The 22,443-nt window shown below is 42.7% G+C and overlaps 1 protein-coding gene across 1 annotated transcript in view; it reads left to right on the plus strand.

The window, feature by feature from the left end:
- The window catches only part of piwil2 (piwi-like RNA-mediated gene silencing 2), a gene marked incomplete at both ends in the record, with an annotated part of 39,786 nt that overhangs the window by 12,320 nt on the left and 5,023 nt on the right, over positions 1–22,443 (plus strand). The window contains 8 exons of the mRNA XM_084438910.1: positions 1,114–1,302; positions 1,447–1,531; positions 2,451–2,543; positions 2,684–2,824; positions 11,890–12,003; positions 12,541–12,729; positions 13,293–13,394; positions 13,511–13,627. Coding sequence (XP_084295036.1) covers positions 1,114–1,302; positions 1,447–1,531; positions 2,451–2,543; positions 2,684–2,824; positions 11,890–12,003; positions 12,541–12,729; positions 13,293–13,394; positions 13,511–13,627 — 1,030 coding nt within the window. The remainder of the gene's footprint in view (positions 1–1,113; positions 1,303–1,446; positions 1,532–2,450; positions 2,544–2,683; positions 2,825–11,889; positions 12,004–12,540; positions 12,730–13,292; positions 13,395–13,510; positions 13,628–22,443) is intronic.

Genomic DNA, 22,443 nt, shown 5'->3' on the forward strand with positions numbered 1-22,443 from the left:
ATATATATATAGGACTGTCAATTGAATGTGTTAATTAGATAAATATACACACCACAACCACTTTGAAACCACAATTAGGGAATTGTAGCCAGAGTGAGGGCATTAGAGGTGACTTGGAGGGAGTTAAAGGGGCACAGTCATGCTTGTTTCAGTTGATATTATTTGGATCGAAAGCTTAAAGAGGTGATCCAGTCAAAATCGGATTTTCTGGGGTTTTGCATGGTATTTGTACCTGGAGGCATTGTGTGAACAGTCTGGAAGTGTTGAATTTGTTTTACAACGCCAAAGAACTGTAATTCTGCGAAACATTCTGAAAGCTGTGTAAGCCTAATCATCACTGCAGTGGCATCTGCTCCACATAATGTTGATCATCCCAGCACCTCGATCCGACCCAACTGCAGGAAGCATTGCGCATTTTGGGATTAAACTGCTCCAGTAGCGATATTCTATTATAACCAGAGGGCATTACAATAACATTCCAAACAAGATCTATTGACTGCATGACCTGGCGTCTCCGGACTCCGGAGTAGGCTACCCCTTGTCCGCGGTGCGCTCATGGAGTCTTGGTGCACGGCCCTCTATCTCTCCAAACTCATCGATTATACTGAATCGCTGCGCTACGCGTGCAGTCTCGCACATAATTCGGGGTAGGATAAGTAGGCTACATCCTCTCCCCCTTTCTGTAAAGTGCACATTGTGTTGCCTTCGTATATGAAACAAGCTATAATGATTTAATTGATCTGACTAATAATCAGTTATTGCAGTGGTATTCCGCTCGATTGCTTTATATCACCACACCTGACAGATGTTCCCACAACTTTATCAGATGTCATTTTGTCCTGCACCAGCATGGTGGATGTGCTTGGCATACATTTTATTGTATTTCATATTCTGTTCTATGTCACCTTAAGATAACTGGCATGTGTCACATTCAACCACTTTATTCCACCTTTAAATTCTGTGTAGGCCTTTTTAAAATCATCGTCAGTGTAGCTGTTTTTCTACACGGAGGACTTGAAAGGGAAAACACTTCAAGTGACGACAGAAATGAGTATGACTGTGCCCCTTTAAGGAATGACCCCTGCTGCACTAATGACACCTGTGGCTCTGTAGGAATGACATCTACCAGCAGAGTAGAGAGAACTTCCAGGACGAGTGCACCAAGGAGCTGATAGGCAGCATCGTCATCACCCGCTACAACAACCGCACATACCGCATTGATGACATCGAGTGGACTAAGTCACCCAAAGATACTTTCACCATGGCTGACGGGTCCCAGACCACATTTGTGGAATACTACAGGTAAACTAGGCCTGTTTCTTAGCAAGGACAAGCAGGGAAACTAATGGTTGAGTGCTTGTCATGTTTTTAAACCAATAGGCTTTTGTTTTTAATGTAGAGCCTATTAGTGTGATTATGTTAAACCTGTTTTGCCTCTGTGAACAGCAAAAACTATGGGATCACTATAAAGGAGATGGACCAACCCATGCTTGTCCATCGGCCAAAAGAAAGATCCAAGCCGGGAGGGAAGGTAATGTCATTATTCAAGATATTTTAAGCGTAAAACAGGCTGGGTTTGAGGATCTTCCAGATTCTGTATAGAAATTGTGTAGTCTTGACACAGAATAGTGGCATGTGTCAGTATTGAAATGGTCTCTGCATGTGATGCAATGGGCTGCGTTTCCCGAATCGCGTACTTCCATACTATATAGTATGCCAAAAACGGATGTTATGTTATGTTATTTTTATTTATAATGCGCCCCCCAACCAACTGTTACATCAGCCTGGGGCGCAGCCCGGGTACAAAAAGAAACAAACAAAAACAGAGGACTGCAGAGACACAAAATAATCTAGAAACTACATTTAAGACACGACAAGGACATGAATTAGAGATCATCTGCGGCAAAGACGAGTTTTAAGCTGTGCTCTAAAAGAGTCTAGGGTGGTGGCGGACTTGATGTTCAGAGGAAGCTTGTTCCATAGCCCAGGTGCCATCACTGAAAATGCACGGTTTCCCTTTGTATGGATGGATCTAGTATGTCCCAATACATAGTATAGCACATACAGTATGGCAAAAATACATCCGGTAATATTTTGCAGTATGCAAGCCAGCAGATTCAGACCCACAGTCCTGTGTGCAGTGGAAATTATGTCACATGTGCGAGTAGCGACAGCTGTGGTCGAATGTTGCTTTATGGACTGCGGCAGATGTAATCAAATTTGTCCCAAATTTCGGTATGTTCCAATTGTATGCATACTATGTGCAAAGTACGTACTTTCTAGGGGCAGCCGTAGTACGTACTGGTAGTAAAAAGTAGAGGTATGCTGTTGGAACTCAGCCCTGGTGTCTAAGCTCAAAAGCCATTTTGTTTTTTTTAGATTGGCTTTTATGTTCATTTGAGTAGATTTTTTTTAAATGAAAAAGAGGCCCTTTTTTTCTCCCCTCACAGCAAGTGATAACGGGCGAGATCCTTCTCCTGCCTGAGCTCTCCTTCATGACTGGAATCCCTGACAAAATGAGAAAGGACTTCCGCGCCATGAAGGTAAAGTAGCTGTGTCAGCAGCAGAGGACACTGCCCTGGTGGTTAGTCCTTGACATCCACAGTCCCTGAGGCACAGCTATTTGTGGTACAGTACAATAACTGCATAGTCATTTAGAGGATGGTTTTGATTTGTGCTGTAGGACCTGACGATGCACATCAATGTGAGTGCGGAGCAGCACACCAACTCTCTGAAGCAGCTTCTGAAGAACATCAACAGCAGCCCTGAGGCCATGACAGAGCTGGGTCACTGGGGGCTGGACATGAGCGCCAACATCCTGGTGGTGAGACCCCACTCTGCCACACACACACACACGATTTCATGAGAATGTCACCCTATACTCATCCTACACTCTCACCTCACTATCTATCTATCTATCTATCTATCTATTTATCTATCTGTTTAGCTAGACATGGCATGGGTAACGTTAACTAGATTGTACAAAGACAGTGGAGGGGATTTTAGAAGGTAACGTTAGGCCATTGCAGTTGGGCTTGTGTACGTTTTGTATGGGTCTGTAACAACACACAGCAAACTTACTTTCACTTTCAAATAGTTGCTCTACATTCCTCTATTTTGTACCACAATAAATTAGGGCTTATAGTAGCCTACCAAAATCAATCAAAAACTCGAAATGGCTTAAAGGATAAACATGGTGGTTCAATGTAACACTTTCCAGATATCTTTAGGCAACAAAGTGGAGGAGTAATGTTATTTGGAGATTGAGTGCATAGTCTGATTTTCCCCTTGCCAGTGCAGTGTTGTCATTTATATAGCATGCTGTCATTCGGGAATTGAGATTGTACTGCTGACTGTCCATGTTAAAACATGATTACATTGTCTTTATTGTCCACAAGGTAAATAATTTTGCCTCAGTCAGACAAAAAAAACCTGTCACAGTACATCACAATAAAAATCACAAAAAAGGCAAGTGGTAGGGTCTCTAAAAATAATTTTGAAATGATTGTTTGTTCAGGAGCCTTAGCACAGAAGGGATGAAGTTGGCCTTGCCCGTTTGTTTTAAATACAGGGGCGGCATACCTCCTACCAGAGGGCAGGATCTGTAAGCTGGTGCTGAGGTTGCGATCTTACTTGCTTTCTTCACCGCCCTCTGGTCGTAGAGCTGCTGGAGGGTTGAGCACTGCACTCAGCAGAGCTCGGATCCCAGGGTGATCACTCTCCGCAGTTTGGCCTTGTTGGTCTCTGAGAGACCCTCATACCAAACATCACAAGAGGGGTCAACAATTAGGCCTATTATCTAACATGGATTGGCTATAAAAGGAAAAAAGGCAATATGCATTCTCTCAATGTATTACATTTTTCCTTAACAAGGGAGAGGAGGGGGGGGTGGCAGGGGACCAAAGAGCAGCCACAGCAGGCAGGTTTAGTGGAAAAGCCTACGTATGGGCTTAATTGGAGGCAGGCGATGGTCGGGCTACAACAGGGCAGTCAGACGGATAAGGTTTGGCAGGAGTAAGGATCTCAGACTAACGAGGGTCACAGCGGGATCAGTCAGACAGGACAAAGCAGGGATGTGAGACTCAGGTGAATTTTCCAGTGGGTTCAGGTTGGTGTTGAGACAAGCGGGTGTCAAGCAGTTGAATGAGGTAGTCCAGGCAGGTCAGACTAGGATGAAGGAAAAACAAATGGTAAGGCAGGGTAAAAAATATAGACAGGCTTATTTGAGAGAGCTAGAGATGTGTGCCCACTAGGTTGGTCAACGATCTGGCATTGACTTGAGCAGACCGACTTCTTATTCTGTCAGAGATGGGTTGACCATGTTGATTGACTTATGCTGCACGCTATGGGATGTGCCAGGTGTCTCTGAATCAGAATCTAAGGGAGCGGGCTGGCGAGGGCAGGGCTGGCGAGGCTGACTGAAGCGTGACACAGCCAGCTATAGCATCAGCCTTCATGGGTTTGTCGTACTGTGCGTTCAGGTTGTCTGGTACAGGCATCTGGATCATCTCGGCTCGGTACAGCTCAGGCATTTAAAATACCTTGTCGAAGAGCATGGTCATTTCTACAGTAAGTGTTGGAAATGTATGCTGCAAAAGGAGAAAAATATACTGTATATTAGTAAAAGCTTAGCTCTTTTGCATGAAATACATGTAACGGTATTACAACAGTACCAGACTGCCAGGTAGATCTAACCTCACTAGCACCAACATGACCCCACACACAGGTCAAACAGACCCTTTTCCAAGCAGCCTTGTTGAGGTGTCATAGCAGGGTAAACACAGGTTCAATTAATAACAAGACTCATCTATACCGATTTTCAAAAATTGTAATTAATTGACAGCAGTCACATTGCATTTTCTTGCTTTTTTATTTAAAATTATGCAATCCCAGGATAGTACAGATGAAAGTAACTGAATATGACTGTGTATAGGACTGTTAACACTGTTGATTGTATGACTGTGTATAGGACTGTTAGTGCCTCATTTTACTCACTTGAACTGTTTTACAAACTTTAACTAAAAACTAGGGCTGTGAGCAGCAGTGAGCGGGCCCTCGCACCCCACGCGTGTCGGTGTGGCGCCGTTAAAGGGTGTGCAATTTCGGTGTGCAGTACTGAGAAACTTCCTGTCACCAGTAGGTGGCGCTCTAAGCGTGACTCAATACCGACGCATAGATGTGTTCAGGATAGGGATGTGCACGGTTAACCGAGTACTCGAGTACCCGAGTAGGCGATCTGCTAGTCGGAAAATAAACACTACTCGGTTAATCTAAAGGCTTTACAATATGGCATGTTTGGCCGTGAAAGCGCGCATTTCTGAGCGCCTGTGCCCTTTTTCAATTGCAGGCTGCCTGGAGAAAAGCGCTGTATACAGAGTCTTTTTCGAGCGCTCCGGCTTTTTGAAAACATTGCCGTCTCAACTTTTCAGAAAGGCGCTGCCAAAGTCACTGCGGCTCTTTCAGGCAACCAATGATCAGATATTAGATAGGGCATGACTCGTCAGCTGTCTGGGGATCCCGGGGGACCCCCCTGCCTGGCTAAACGGAATATCTGAAAGTGCACCAATTGTAAAAAAAATAAAATAAATGCAGCCAGCTGTCAGGGGCAGTGATGACTGATTACTAGTTGACTACTGTCTACCCAGCTAACTGGTTACGTTTTAAAAGCTATATTTATTTACATGGACACAGTTCTTTGGTGCAAAGTTACGTGGTCACAAAAACTAGCTAGCCCATGGGCTTGCTAATGCTAGCTGACCATGGTTGCATAGTGTTAAACCATTTTATGGATCGAGCCTCGGACTTTCAAACCTTACAGCGTAGGTAGCCTATGAGAGAACCAGTGAGTATAGCCTATATGCCACTTATTTGTTTTGTTTTGACAATTAAACGCTGGTACCGGGTCTCTGATTTTGCCCGGGTCTCTGGTTTTGTTTATCTGCATACTGTGCATAGTAGTCAGTGGTGTGAGCGGACTTTGTACTCTGGCTCCAGGCAGCACTCCCATCATTTTGCGGTAGGCTAATCAGTGTTAATTTTGACAGCAAATTATGATGTTGTTTTAGTCATAGTCTTTTGACTAAAATGCCATTTAGTTTTAGTCATATTTTAGTCATCTGACTTTAAGTTTTAGTCTAGTTTTAGTTGACTAAATATCCTTACGATTTTAGTCGACAAAATCTACCATTTAGACAACTCAAATTTAACAGGCTAAGTTCAATCAATCAATCAAGTTGGATTTATATAGCGCCCTTCAGGAAACCCAAAGCGCTTTACAGAGTCCAGTATTCATTCAGACGCAGTCATAACGGTGGTGGTAAGATACATCTGTAGCCACAGCTGCCCTGGGGCAGACAGTTTCATAATGAAGCGTTCCTCTCCCCCAGTCTGATGCTAACTGTGTTTGTGCCTGATATAGCAAGCTATAACATTATCATGTCAGCACTAGTTGGCTAGTCAGACTAGCTAACATCAGGCACAGGCTAGCTAACGTCACACCGGAGGAGAGGGGCTATGGCGGCGCCAGGTAGCTAACTGTTCGTGTCTTATCCATCTAGCTACAGTATAACATTAGACAGCAGCAGTAGTTGCTTAGCTAGCTTACCCAGACTAGCTAACGCTAGATACCCCCGCCAGCCGCCACAACCATAGCCCCACTTGTTGCTACACAGTGTAACGTTAGCTAACCTGTGCCTAACATTAGCTAGCCACTAACGTTAGCGTTGCAATAATCAGACACTTACGTTCTCCCCCGCCACAAACCTACGTGAAACACTGGTTTATTTTAGCTTGTATTGTATTTGAAGTATTTCAGAAACACACCAGCTTGGGTTAAGCTAATACAGTAACGTTAGCCGGGGGTGGGGGGGTGCTTACCTTCTCGTGAATTTCGGGATGACTGTTCTCCAAATGTCGGTTTAAGTTTGTTGTATTTTTGCCAGTCATTTTCACCCCACACGGTTTACAAATGGTTTTGTTTTCCTTTGCATCAAATATGAAGTTTATCCAGATGTCTGCTCTCCTCTTTCTCCCGGTGTGTGCGAACGTTGACAAAGACATTTCTGAACTGTGGTCATTTACTGAACAGTTCAGGCGCAGCAGTCGTATGCTGTTAGTTGACTTCCCGCCGGCCGGTGTAGCAACGGTACTATTCAAATGTAGGCTAAATACACACAGGCTACCTGTAGGTTGCATCCAACTCGTTCTATTAATACATCCATGATCCAACTGCGCACATCCCAAACCTCGACATTCTGATTTGAACTTTTCCCATACGTCCCTCCATAACCATTTTAGTCTAGTTTTTATTTGTTGACGAAAATGTGAATAGATATAGTCATAGTTTTTGTCATCATACATTCATTTTTATTTATTTATCGTCTCGTGACGATAACCCAAAAAATGTCGTTGACGAATAGTTTTCGTCATAGTTCTCGTCAACGAAATTAACACTGAGGCTAATCATGTTGGTAATGAGCCCTGAGGTGGTGCTGAAAAAGACAGCGAGTACCATCATGTGCGTATAGCCTACTCCTATAGTTTTGCAGCCTGCTATAAATAAATATTGAATGAATAGGCCTATTGTTCAATAAATCTATTTAGTTTTGCATGGACATTTCACTGATGAAGGCTTGACGCTGAAACATCCATTATTGTACAATAAATTGGAAATAGGCAGTGAGTGCCACGGTTCTTCTGCTTTTTAGATTACGCTAAAAATTCATTCACTTGTTATCCGGCATCGGCAGTAAAGGCTTGGTTTAATACTTAATTTTGATTAGTAAATTAGAGGTCTGGTTGCATATTGTAGGCTTTAGAGTGGAAAAAGGTTGATGAAAATAATTTACATTTTCGGGTTTTCAGAGTAGCCTAACGATAGGCTTAATAGGCTATGAGCTGGGCAGTGCATCCACATTAAAAGGCTGCGTTTTTCGATTCCGATAGCTTCATGAAAACTTGGTTGTGGGTTATTCAATCTGATGCATCCAACCACACATCAGCTTTTAAAGATGTTTATTTGCAAGGACATGGAAGAGACATGCACCGCCACGGTAATGACGGCGGGAAAAAAAAAAGTTTTCCCCTCTGAGGGGTCCGGGGTTAAATGCGCTCTGTCTGGACGGTATCTTTTTTTGAGTAATCGGTTACTCGAGTAGGATCAGGTTAGGTTACTCGGTTTTAAAATTAGTCGAAATTCCCATCCCTAGTTCAGGATGGTACCTTGATGAAGCGTGAGAAATGTTGTGTAAATCGGACAATGTATGTAGGAGTTATGAGGACTTCCTGTTTCACCAGTAGGTGGCGCTGTAGGTATGACGCAATACTGACTTACAGATGTGTTCAAGATGCAACCTTCGTCAAGCACAAGCAATTTGGAGTAAATCGGATAACGTATGTAGGAGTTATGAGTACTTCCTTTTTTACCAGTAGGTGGTGCTGTAAGTGTGAATCAATACCGACACATAGATGTGTTCAGAATGCAACCTTAATGAAGCGTCAGCAATTTGGAGTAAATCGGATAACGTATGTAGGAGTTTTGAGGATAAGTATGACGCAATACTGACACACAGATGTGTTCGGGACCGAACCTTCATGAAGCGTGAGAAATATCGGACAAATCGGATAATGTATGTTGGAGTTATGAGGACTTCGTGTTTTATGGCGAAATGTGCTTGAGATGGGCAGGAGATGTCGGCACGTCTAACTGTAGCTATAACGGCACTTAGATTACTAACATAAATGCGTTTTAGACGGTAGGCTAGGCATTTTGAGGAGTATGCGCCGAATCTTCCGATCACCTCAGAAAGGAGCAGCATGGAGCGGCACAGAGCACGCAGCCTATAGGCTCTTAGTCTTATTGAAAATAAATAGTCCTAATGTGGGCGCGACAGTGGTTTTGAAAGCGTATTTAGGCAGAAATATTTAAAAAGTTCACGATTTTTAATTTAAGACTTTTATATATATATATATATATACCCTAATTTGTATTATTGTTTTTTGTATCAAATGTTTGGTGTGGCGGCAAGGATCTTGCCATGGCGGTGCACCACGGCAAAACCTTACGATCGGAAACGCTGCATTAGGTATCCAAAGAGTCGCTGTCTTGAAAAGAACATGCCGAGCAGCACAATGAGGATCAAAGACAGTTTTGATTCCGTTTCACTATGCATTGTTGGCCATAAATTACACTGACACGTTTCAAGCCTTTGTCAAAGCATGTCTTTGGGTGTAGGGTGCGGCCTAATATAGATAAAATAAGTGACAGATGTTATCTATCACAAGTAAGACAACTCAATCACTCACACAATCAAGTGGTCACTCCAACAATACTGGCATGCATGCAGACTATGAAAAATGTACACACTCTTTTCACTTAAAAACCTCTTTTGATGAAGACATCTGGAACACATTAGATATGTCTATGTACAGTATAAGTGTTAGAAAGGGGAATACCCCTCTTTACAGTGCAATACTATAGGGATCAGTGCATCAGTAGTACAGTTGTACGTTTGTAACCATAGTGACTGACCTGTCATGGCAGACAGGCCTCAACACCGACTACACTGACCTTCTCCCCCCTGCACCTCCAAGCCCCGAACTTACATCCTGTCATTGTCACAATAACAAGCCCATCTCCTGGAGTGACACAGAGGTGGTCGGAGTCTTTGGAACACTCTGCAGGATCTTGACACACACTTGTCACACTTGGCTGATTCTGTCATTGTCACAATAACAAGCCCATCTCCTGGAGTGACACAGAGGTGGTCGGAGTCTTTGGAACACTCTGCAGGATCTTGACACACACTTGTCACACTTGGCTGATTCTGAAAGGAAAAATTAGAATTACAGGGTCAAGTCACACACACACACACACAACCACAGACAAGTAAGGTAGTCAAACACAGTGAGGTCTAAAATAGGATACTCCACTCGATGCATAACTACAGTACACAGGGTCCCATTCTGGCCCTCCTTTTGTGCTATACAGTATTGGTTTACCTTGAGCATGTGGGAACCTTTTCTGGGGCCCAGGCCACAGACATACTGGACCAGACTCTGGGTGTAGGGGTGGGATATGGCTTGGTTCACATCCATACCCACCTCATTGACCCGGTTGATGAACTTCAGGCATGTGTTTGACCATTTGAATGTGAAGTACATTTCAGTCATGAAATAAGAGTTCCCCTTTAAGCCAGAAAAAATGGATGAAATAAAACAGCAATTTTGCAATTACCTAGTTATTTTTAATGTGCACATGAGCCAGCAGCCAACTTGTAGTTGATATGAGTCGGTATTAGCTATATTATTATGGTATTAGAATGAAATCAATGACAAGATCTCTGGTCATACAGTATCACTTCATGCAAGTAACATTAACGGTAATGTTACATAATTTATTGTTTAATATTGAGGTGAAGGGCCAATAATAAAGAAAACGACAGTTTGGCTAACGTGGAACACAAACAGAAGTTTTGAAATTAGCGTGCAAACTTGCGTTAGCCATTGAGAGAGTTGTGGACCAACTTGAAAGTATATCATTATTAAAACATCAGGCATTCATGATGCAACAATTAATGACCACTATTACATTAATATTTACCTGTAAACGGTTCACCGATGCTGGTGAAGCTTTGTGGTTCACTTTGTGGTGGCAATAGAATTATTCCTGGTCAGCTCCAATACAACAATACGAACATAAGTGAATTATTTGTCACAAATGCAATGCCCATATCCCGCCACTAGAGGCGCGATACCAACTTTCCGCTTGACCAATGTGTGTCGTTACTCTGGTATTGAAGCGCTCTAGTTAAAGGCAGATCAGCTGGTCGCAGATTGGGCTAATTTTAGTCAAATCGGCCGGGTTTTGATTCGGCCACCGATCGATCGGCCCATCTCTGTTATATACAGTAGCCTATGATTATTGAGAGCTAATGTTAGCATGCTAAGATGACTAACACAGCTAATCTAGCTACTGTACCTAACATTAGGCTAGCTAATGTCAACATGCTGGATAAAGACATCACACTTGTGTGACGTCAAGAAAGGGAAAAACGTCACGAAAGGATAATTTTCAACACGAGTGAAATTGGACTGAATATGTTAAGCTTCCAGTTTCTCCAAAACTACAAAATGGATATATTTCATGTTTTTGTGTTTCTTCAATGTCCTCTTGTGCAAATAGCACTTACAAACTCAAAAAAATGACCATGTTATACCTTTAAAAATGTTTAGGCTATTTCCTACAGCCTACAGTAGTCCACAATGATGTTAGCCTGATATCAGACAGAATGTCAGTTTAAGCTGATATTTAAAAAAATATCTTCCCGGTGGTGAATGCCCCTGGACCCCCCTAGGAGGTTTGCATCTTTGTCACCTTTTTCTTTCACCCCTGATGAGTTTGCACCCCTGCACTATACAGTACAATCACCTTCTCAAATCCTACACCACTGACCACTGGGCTGACACAGAAGGCCTCTGAAAAAGCCTCATAGGAGTTAATTGAAAACATGGATGTTTATGATAAAAGACAAGCCAGAACGTTCCTTGTAAGAGGATGTTATTAATTAGCTAAAATAGCGTTGAGAGAATTATAGTAATTGGTTGTACTGCAATGCCAAGTTTTCATGGGACAGGTTAGCCCACTAGGTCTTTGTAAATACCCAAGTTATTGCCTTCTCAAAGCTAAAAGAAGTTGATGCATCCAGTGGTATTTCAACACAACTCATGGATTATTTTTCAGTGTTTCCCCTACCCCCTACCATTGCCTTGGAAATGCATTAGGCTATGCATTTTCAGCAATGCTTTAGCAATTTCCAGACCAATTTACCATTCATGGGATGTCATGCATTACAGGTCTGCAATTTCCCTTTCTGCGCTTCTTTCTTCCAGACCCAGGGGAGAATTCTGCCTCTGGAGACCATCTGTCTGCAGTCAGCATCTTTCGTCACCGGGGCTGATGCCAGCTGGTCCAGGGAGGTTGTCAGGGAATCTTCCATCAGCTGTGTGAGTCTGGGGTCAACTACAGCTCTTTGCACCTCTTGGGTGCCAGCACTGCAATCTGGCTTAAGCAGATTAAAGATGATTGGAACATGGGAAACTAACAAACGTATTAATTAAAGAAGGGGAGAAAACAGGAAAACAACCCTAGGCACCTTATGTTACTCTGAGGGGGTGGCTGTGGCTCAGGAGGTAGAGCAGGTCGTCCAATGACCGCAGGGTTGGCGGTTCAAATCTCGGCTCCTCCTGACGACATGTCGAAGTGTCCTTGGCCAAGACACTGAACCCCAAATTTCTCCCAATGAGCAGGCTAGGACCTTGCATGGCAGCTGCTATAGCTGCCATTGTGTGAATGTGTGTGTGTGTGTGAATGGGTGAATGTCTGATGTAGTCACTCTGTCAATCAGGTAATCCACAGCTATCTTGGGTCTCTTTGAGCAGGCACATCACAATCACAGGGTCTAGTTAGTAGCCTACCCCTCAGGCTCCTCGACCACCAGCAGTATGTTTGTCCTCTTGCTGACTCTCTCTTTTTACTCTCAGATCCCCATGAACTGTTGGGCCATCTTCTACCCGCGCCGTTGTGCAGACCAGGCAGAGGAGCTGGTTGACACCTTCGGTAAGGTGGCAGGGCCCATGGGGTTGAAGCTGGACCGCCCCCTCCGCGTGGAGCTCAGGGACGACCGCACAGAGACCTACATCAAGAGCATCCACTCCCAGCTCACCAGCAAGGCAAGTGTCAGTTTGTGTTGTACGTGTTGCACGGTGGCGCAATACTTGGCACTGTCGCCTCACAGCGAGAAGGTCCTGGGTTCGATTCCTGCCTTGGATTTTGCCGGTACTGGGGATTTTCTCCCGAAGTTTGTCAGGTACTCAGGTGTGGTATCTACCGGGCCTTTCTGTGCAGAGTTTGCCTGTTCTCCCTGTGTTCGCGAGGGTTCCTCCCAAGAACCCAATATGAAAAACATGCAGAAACACAGATGCTCTTCAGTCCTGTCCCTGATCAGGACTTGGACTGAGCGCTTAAATCCCCAGGCGCCATGAATGATGGCTGCCCACTGCTCCTGGCTGCCCCTGGGGGAGGATAGGTCAAATGCAGACGACAAACTCCACCGGTGACCCCCGATTGCATTTGTGTTTGTTGTGTTCTGTGTTGCCGTGTGGACCCCTCGAGGTCCTGTAATTATTAATAAAGACCTGGACAAGTGCTGAATGCTGCGGTTACAGAATTATACAGGTCTGCAGATTTGTTTTAATCTGTAAAAATTGAATGCTTTCTTTCCTCCTGTGTCCAGCCCAGTGTGCAGCTGGTGGTGTGCATCATTACGGGCAACAGAGACGACCTCTACAGTGCCATCAAGAAGCTGTGCTGTGTCCAGAATCCTGTTCCTTCTCAGGTCGGGTTCACATGGGGCCTTGATACAGTATCCATATTTTTGGTGGACAGTCAGGTTTCTCAAGTTTCATGTCTAGATGTAACGCATCCGTCACCTGTTTTGTCTTTCACTTATAGGCCATCAACGTCCGGACCATCTCCCAGCCTCAGAAGCTCAGAAGCATTGCCCAGAAGATCCTGCTGCAGATGAACTGCAAACTTGGGGGAGAGTTGTGGACAGTGAATATCCCTCTGGTGAGTAGGGCTGGGTATCGATTCGAATTTCAAGAATCGATTCCGATTCACAAGGTTCAGAATCGATTATCACGATTAAATTCGATACGATTCAATATTGATTTGGTTAGTGTTACTAAAACCTGTTTTTTGAGCTGTAACCTGAATTAGATGACTGCCCAGTTATGCAACACATCAATACTAGTATTATATTGACATTTGACAGCAAATTAATATGAAATGTTGGTAGTTAATGGCTGAAAGCCTGAAACTGTTGAAAATGGCAAGGACCAATCCCCCTCCCAGAATATTGATAGTATTGTTTTCAAAAACATGCTGTGGGCAGAATAAGATTCAAAATGAAATTAGTGTTTAGTTAGTTACTTAATTAATACAAATATTTGATTAATGAAAAAGATTATCAGAACAAGCTGTAATTGTACTGGAACTCTAACATGGTGCATTATTAAAAATGTGACATTAAGAATTCACCCCAAAGCTGTTAAATACAAATGTACTGATGTTTACAAATGTACTGAAATAATGTCGGCATAAAAACCCAAATGTGGTGGCTACCGACACATTCGAATGCCACTATTCCATCACTGATCTTAATTAGGCGGGATTTTCCTGTCTATCGTTCTGCGTCCTTAAACTTGATTCGCATTGGCTACTGTGCATGGTCGCTGAAGCACCCAATTCACACTGATAATGGGGGATGAGCTGCATTGTTATTGTAATGAATGTCTGAGCTTCCTGACATTGGCTACCCTAACTAGCATGATGCACAGTTCAGTAGTTAGCTAGGCTAGCAAGTTAACTAAATGTTGGTCAATGCCAGCTGCGCTAATTAGCTGGCTGGCTAGCTAATATAACGTGCCTGCCAACTTAACTCTAAAAGATTGACAGTGTTGTGTTAACATACTAACTTATCAGAGTTAACTAACTGCATCAATTTGTGCAGAGGTGTTCATGATATCACTAACCATTCCTGTAGGGCTACTCCGGATTGATTCTACTCAGCTGTCTTCGACATGCGATTGCACGGAGAGGAGTGGAGGAGGGGTTTGTTTACAGACGGGGCCAGCGTGTGTGTGCGAGGGACAGAGGGGCTGAGCACATCAACGCGCTGCGCGTAGTTATACAATGAAATACGAGAAACATTTTACTGTACACTACATGTGACGAATAAAGACTGATTTTACCTATTTTACCTATATAGTAAAAAAAAAAAAGTTTAAGGTGGAGACTAAACAAATGTGCGGTCAACTAGGCGCATAACCTCTCGAGGGCTTACGCAAGAGACACAGGGAAATACATAAATAAATAAAAAATCGATCTCTGGACGTACGAATCGATCTCTAGGGAATAAAATGAGAATCGATTCAAAATCAGAAAATTGATTTTTTTAACCCAGGCCTACTGGTGAGTATTCCTCTCTGCTAGATATTTCACATTATAGGGATGTGGACTAACCTGAAAATGTGAGCTGTGTGAATCATGCAGATCTGTAAAACAAAACGTGTGTGTGTGTGTGTGGGGGGGGGTATGAGCTGCCAAAGTGAAATGGAGAGGATTTGATTACAGACGTGGGAAGTTAGAAATGTCACATGCTGCAGCATTTCACCTTCGCAGTATTTGGCAGGGAAATCCCGTTGGAAATCTCATGGGATTTCAGACGGGTGTTATTTCGTTTTAGTGATGCACCACCGCCAGGTGGCGTCTTTGAGTAGATTTAGCAGGCTCGGCTCAGTGTTTTTCTCCTATAGTCTACGAATGAAGCATCATTAAATTTCACATTCTTTAATTTAAATGCTCTGTTGTAAAGCACTTTGAGCTGAATTTATCTGTATGAAAGGTGCTATACAAATAACGTTTAATTGTTATTATTACCTTGTTCTCAAACACGATTTCTCCATCTGGAAATAATTTAATTATTATATATATATCTAGGCCTACAGTAGCCTATCTATCTCGGTAACTGACGTCGGGTCAAGACGTGGTGTCTGTTAAGTCAAATGCGCAAAATAACAGTATTGTAAATATATTTGTTAGTAAAGATGTGGTGAACGTGGGGGTTTTGCGTTTTGTTTCTGGAACGCATTCAACTGGTAGGCTACTTGTAAACCCCGGAAGTAAATTTGAAGACGGGGCACCAGCTAATGTAGCCAAGTCTGAGCGCAGTAGGCTATATGGCTTCTGCACGATACAAAGAAAAAATAAGCTTGATCGACTTGTGGATCCATACAAAATTGACATAGTCGCCATGAGTAAAGATCACTCATTGCCAATCATATCGGGACATTAACTATCTTGTGCATAGATAGCGGCAGGTTTGACAGTGAGTGCGTTCACATGCACAATATACACTATATTTTGTTATTTGAATGATCTTGAATATATATATATTCAAGATCATTCAAATAAGAAAATATCGTGTATGTTTTTATTTATTTATACCGGCCGCCAGCCGCTCAATGAACGATTATAGGGAATGCGCAGTAGGTTTGACAGTGAGTGCGTTCACATGCACAATATACATTATATTTTAATAAAAGGAATTCAATAGGGCCTAATAAGCCTTAAGTTGTAGCCTAGGCTACAGTACAATCACAAGACGCATAGGCCTAGCCTACCGTAAAAAGTGTTGCGTTCTCATAGGCCTATATTAACTTAGATAATTATTAATAATGCTCAGGTCATAATGTCCGTTGAAAATAAAAAACAAACTCTAAGCAGAATTTGAATTGTATTAAAATAGGCTAAAATTAGGCTAAATTTCCACATTTTCTGATTCCTTCTAGGCCTATATAAAAAAAACATTTTTTTAATGTGTAGCCTAGGCTATAGGCTTCTGCAATGAACAAAACAGCCACAGTGTAGCCTGCTTAGCGAGCGAGAGGGCAGTCAACCATAAAGTGTAGGCTATAGCCTAACCATAATGTAGGCTAATATATCTAGACTACATGCATTGTGGTATTTCTTTATATAGCCCAGCCTGCAATTGTTTCTCAATAAACTGTTATGTGATCCTCTGAGTCCGTATGTAGGCTAATAGACCGGCAGCTCTAAATGCCTTCCCAATCAATGAGACGTGGTTGTAAAAATGATGTTTTATTGATGAAAAGGGTAAAACTGAAAAACATGGAGAGGCATTGCATTGATCGATGCAGTCCGTTCAAATAGCCATCAAAAGATAAAGTAGGCCCATTTAAAATGACCAATTACATCTTCAAATCCCTTCTAATCTTGGCCTTTGATAGGGTTTTTTCCCACCCTACTGCCAATTATATCCGGACATTAACTATCTTGTGCATACAGAGCACAAACAATGAAACAATGAAACGAATAGATTTCCTCCCTGTCTATCTGGCATTCGCTACCAGCAAACACTGAAAATACAGGTCCTCAATTTATTTAGATTAGACTAGCCTATCCAACTGGACCACTCCAATGAATGTTGAACATAGCCTACTTTTATTCTTTAGGTTTTAGAGAATAGGCCTACAATGTCCACACATGCATGCGCCATCTGACAAGCTCGCCATTCGCCAGCAAACCTGGACTAGACTATTGTAACCCCCCCCCCCCCCCAAATTCTTTTATATTCAAATAAACTGGATGAACCGGTTTCCTAGCCCTGGATCGTGGGGAGGGGGGTAGCCTGCGTTAGCGGGTGCTTTGTCATGACCGGCCATTCCACAGGTGTTGGATTGAATTCGCTAGTTTGATCGATAGATGGATGGATTTAACGTCCAAAGTAGATTGTGCAAGTATTGTATAGCCCCATGTGTAAGAGATGAATGGTTGTAACCATGAACTCAGCCAGAGGTAGGCCCTACTGTAGATTATCAGCATTATCACCAGTCTCAATTGATGCTTTCCTCTAGGCTACGTGTTGCCATTCATTTAAACCACCATCTCACCTAGACTACTTCTGTTGCTGCATTTTTACATTTATGCTTTCATGATTTTAGAGCGCAATAAACATTTTCCAGGATTCCAATAAGTCCATCCATTCATCCAACTTTGTGCTGAGCGCAGCGCAGGCTGGTAGCCTACTGTCAAGGCTCACGACTGATGCACTCCCTTAACACGTCTCGCAACTCCCCAGACCATCAAGAGAATTTCTATATGAAAGACCTTTAAGTGGGGTATTCCAGGAGGTAGCCTAATGTAGCAAGTTGTCGGTCTTCATGACGCACTGTTATGCTTGTTTGCTGTGTAGATCCAGTCATAGAAGCGGGCATCTCGTCCGGCGATTTGAAACAGCTGGTCAATTCACCCCAACAAGAATAGCCAAGAGAAGGACAAAAATGAAACCACAAACGTTACTACTGGTCTTGAAACAACTGTGTTAGCCTAGTTCCATATGAGAACACTCCTCGGTCCAATTCTGTATAGTAGATCAGCCTGTGTCCACGTAGTTGCTAGCTAACTGGTGTTTACATTCCATGAATATCTGAAGCAATTATTCCCTATGTAGTTCACTATGGGTAACACTACATAGGGAATAGGGAGTGAGTGAACCATTTCAAACACATCTCTAGTCAGCCCCGTTAGCTAGCTTACTCGTCCTGATGCCATGTTCCATATGAGAACACTCTGCTAGCTAGCTAGTTAGCCTACTGTATTAAACCTCTACTTGTCCCGATACCTTGTTCCATATGAGTTAACAGATACAGACCCGACGACAGTTACAGAGATAGATACTATAGATCAGGGGTGGCCAACCCGCGGCTCGCGAGCCGCATGCGGCTCTTTGCCCGTCAATGTGCGGCTCCTCCATTCATTGATTAAAAAAAAGTTCGCTTGCGGCTCTTCCATCCTTTAATTAAAAAGAAAGAATGAATAAATTCATTCATTCCATACAAGAATAGCCAAGAGAAGGACAAAAATGAAACCACAAACGTTACTACTGGTCTTGAAACAACTGTGTTAGCCTAGTTCCATATGAGAACACTCCTCGGTCCAATTCTGTATAGTAGATCAGCCTGTGTCCACGTAGTTGCTAGCTAACTGGTGTTTACATTCCATGAATATCTGAAGCAATTATTCCCTATGTAGTTCACTATGGGTAACACTACATAGGGAATAGGGAGTGAGTGAACCATTTCAAACACATCTCTAGTCAGCCCCGTTAGCTAGCTTACTCGTCCTGATGCCATGTTCCATATGAGAACACTCTGCTAGCTAGCTAGTTAGCCTACTGTATTAAACCTCTACTTGTCCCGATACCTTGTTCCATATGAGTTAACAGATACAGACCCGACGACAGTTACAGAGATAGATACTATAGATCAGGGGTGGCCAACCCGCGGCTCGCGAGCCGCATGCGGCTCTTTGCCCGTCAATGTGCGGCTCCTCCATTCATTGATTAAAAAAAAGTTCGCTTGCGGCTCTTCCATCCTTTAATTAAAAAGAAAGAATGAATAAATTCATTCATTCCATAAGAACGTTTCTCTCCCTCTCTAGTTTCGCTGTGCATTTCTTCCTGCCCATTTTAGTTTATTGCAGATTTGTCATAAAATCATATGATTCGTTTCGCTAGGTCGCGAGGATGTCGCGTGAGAACCACTTCAAACCAATCATATAGGTAGCAAATCACCTTGGTAACAAAATAATTGTAAACAAAATAATTTGCTTTGCGTGGGTCATTCTCTTTTACGACAAAAGCTAACGTAGCCTAGGCTACTGTACACAACCAAAGAATGGCTGGAAAGAAATGCGCAGCGAAAAGAAAATATGAAGACGAACACAGGACATTTTTTACCCGAGTGGGAGAGTCATTTTTTCTTCATAGAACGTAATGGTAAACCATTCTGTCTGATATGCCAGACACCATTGGGACATTTCAAAGCCTCAAATCTCCAGCCCAGTCCAGTCCAGCCCAACCCAGTCCAGTCCAGCCCAGCCTAACCCAGCCTAACCCAGTCCAGCCCAGCCTTACCCAGCCCAATCCAGCCCAGTCCAAAATATATTATGTCAGAAAATATCTTGTATGTATTAATTTTAAATAAATAAATAAAAAAAAACATTTAAAAATTAAATTTTAATTAAATGTATATTTAATGGACAATAACGTTTTTCTTCTTATTTTAGACTGGGGTGGCTTGGGATTTTAAGTACTTATGAAGGGTGCGGTGACTGAAAAAAAGGTTGAGAAACGCTGGTATATATGGTGTGGCTCTGGGTGGTACCACAGTAATTTTTGTGGCTCTTAGTCTCTGACTGGTTGGCCACCCCTGCTTCTGCCTAAGCACTCCACAATACCACAATACAACGGTGTCATGTTTTACCGAAGGAGAAGTGAAGAAGACGGTAGCTATCAGTGGCTAAAGCAGTTAGCTAATGTTAAGATCATTCCTGTAGCTGCTTTGCTGCTAATGCGAGTTTGTCTCCGTTCCTGCCCAAGAAACAGAAGTTGAACTAATAGCATCAAAATCAAAATAGCTACAGGAATCATCGTTGTAAAGTTAGCTATCTGCTTTTTAGCCACCGACAGTTACCGTTAATATTATGGAAGCTGCTGTCGTGAGCTAACTTGCTATCACGGTCTTATCGTGCAGCTTCACAGCCTGCTATTAGCAGACAGCACTAAAGTTGACAAATCATATAATATCATTCATTATACAACGGTTAGTTCTGGTTCTTGATTCTGATTGGCTGGAAGCCGTGTTAAAATACTTTGTAACACACACCTGGGACCGCATATCATTCCATTTTCAGTATTAATGCGCCTCCCATTTGATCCAATGCATTGTAGTTGTTGTTGTTGCTTGGCAACCATTTGTAAGGGGAACTATTTTACTCAGCGGAATTGAGGGAATGATTGCCTAGTTTTGAATAAATGTTAATATTTTACATTGCTGTGTGTTTATTTTACACTAATAGCTGTAGTAACCGTTGTATAAAAGCAATAAACCACTCGGCCGTGTGTTATAGTGATTTTATAACAGCTATGGGGGTTTTAGGCACAACGCGAAGCGGAGTGCCTAAAACCCCCATAGCTGTTATAAAATCACTATAACACACGGCTTCTCGTGGTTTATTGCTTAAACTAAACATGGAACCTGAATACTACCTGATATTTCAACCTGCTGCCATCAGCGATCGGCGCGTCTGCTTGTTTGCGTCATGAATATCTTACGCAGTGACATTCCATGTAGTTTCCCAAAACTGTTAAATCATTCCCCATGTAGTTCACTATGAGTCGCACTCAATACATCCATGGTAGCACTACATAGGGAATAGGGAGTGAGTGAACCATTTCAAACACATCTCTGGTCAGCTCCGTTAGCCATCTTACTCATCCTGATGCCATGTTCCATATGAGAACACTCAGTTAGCCTACTGTATTAAACTTCTACTTGTCCTGACAGTTAACAGATATAGACCCGGCGACAGTTACAGAGATAGAAACTATAAATAGATAGGCTTTGTTCGTAATAATTAAATTACAACCAGACAAAGAACAAGGAGTTTGAGAACGGTAGGCTCATCTAATGTGCGAGATGAGCTACAGCAATGGGTCAATGAGTAGTATTACTGCGCCCCTATTGGCGTGCGAGCGGTGGTGCGGAATGCCGTAAAGCGCCTGTTAGAATACCGCGGTTCAAGTAACATTCTTATGTTCTCACATCTGTACATCTAGGCAGAAGTATGATTTTTTTCCTTTCCAAGTAGCCTATCCACAAGGATGTTTTTTGCGTTCAGCTTGAGCTCATCATGCCCAATTTCACACATCTTCGTAGTCTAAACATTACCCCAGTCGTGCACCGGAGATGTGTTAAAAGACGTAGGGACCCTGTGACCAGCAGGAAGAGACAAAGGCTCAATCGACAGATCATGTTATAGTCACTGTCCAAGAGACACTTGAGGCATCAGAAAAAGGCAGCTTTATTCATATAGCACATTTCATATAACCCGACGGGCCAGATGGTTTGCTTCGCTTTGCTTCGGATGAACCATCTGTCTATCACTGTCCATCACACACCAACTTCAACCGCTCCTTGCTGTTGCCACACCTAAACCCGTCCAGCATAGCTGTCATAGAATGCTGATTGGCTAGATCGTTTTCTGAATGGATCTCTATGGAGAGTATCCACACTGATTTGCGAGAGAAACAGAATGTGAGCTTGAGAGAGAGAAACTCAAATGTGCTTCACATGAAAATATTTTTTAAGGACAGGTTCAGAATTTTGCATTATAAGGTTATAAGGTTAGTCATATACAATGGCCAATATCAACGTTTTGTCAAACGGTGCACTCTCGATATAGCCCGTTGCCGCTTACACACTCAATGGATCCATAGGTGCATAGACAAAATCCCTTAAACACCATAAATTATTGTTTTCGAAGACAGGAAACTCACCGAATGGTCATTGGTGTCCGTTGATGTTCTGACTAGGGATGAGACGGTATGGATTTTTGCATTACGGTACGGTATCTAGTTACACGGTACGGTTTACGGTATTTCGCGGTATACGGCATTTCACCTCCCCAACACGCATTAAAAAAAAAAGTATTTTACTTTGAAGGAACTAACCCTACAGTGCAACACATGATGTAAAATACACACTATTGTAATTAGGCTCAGTTTATTAATAGCAAGCTTATATTAAAGGACAATGCTCGTTTTTGACAACCTGGACCTTATTTACGACATATTATAAGACTTTTGACTCACCGAGATCACTTTGGTGTAGTTCGGAGGCATGTAGAAGAAATTTAAAATCCAGCGCGAGCCAGTATATCCATGTAATGTCGGTGGTCGGGGCACTTTGAATGCAGTTTCTAAATCTATTTTCTGCCGCGAAACGGTTGTTTTCATCAAT

The sequence above is a fragment of the Borostomias antarcticus genome (genome assembly GCF_949987555.1).
Source record: "Borostomias antarcticus genome assembly, chromosome: 5".
Taxonomy (NCBI): Eukaryota; Metazoa; Chordata; class Actinopteri; order Stomiiformes; family Stomiidae; genus Borostomias; species Borostomias antarcticus.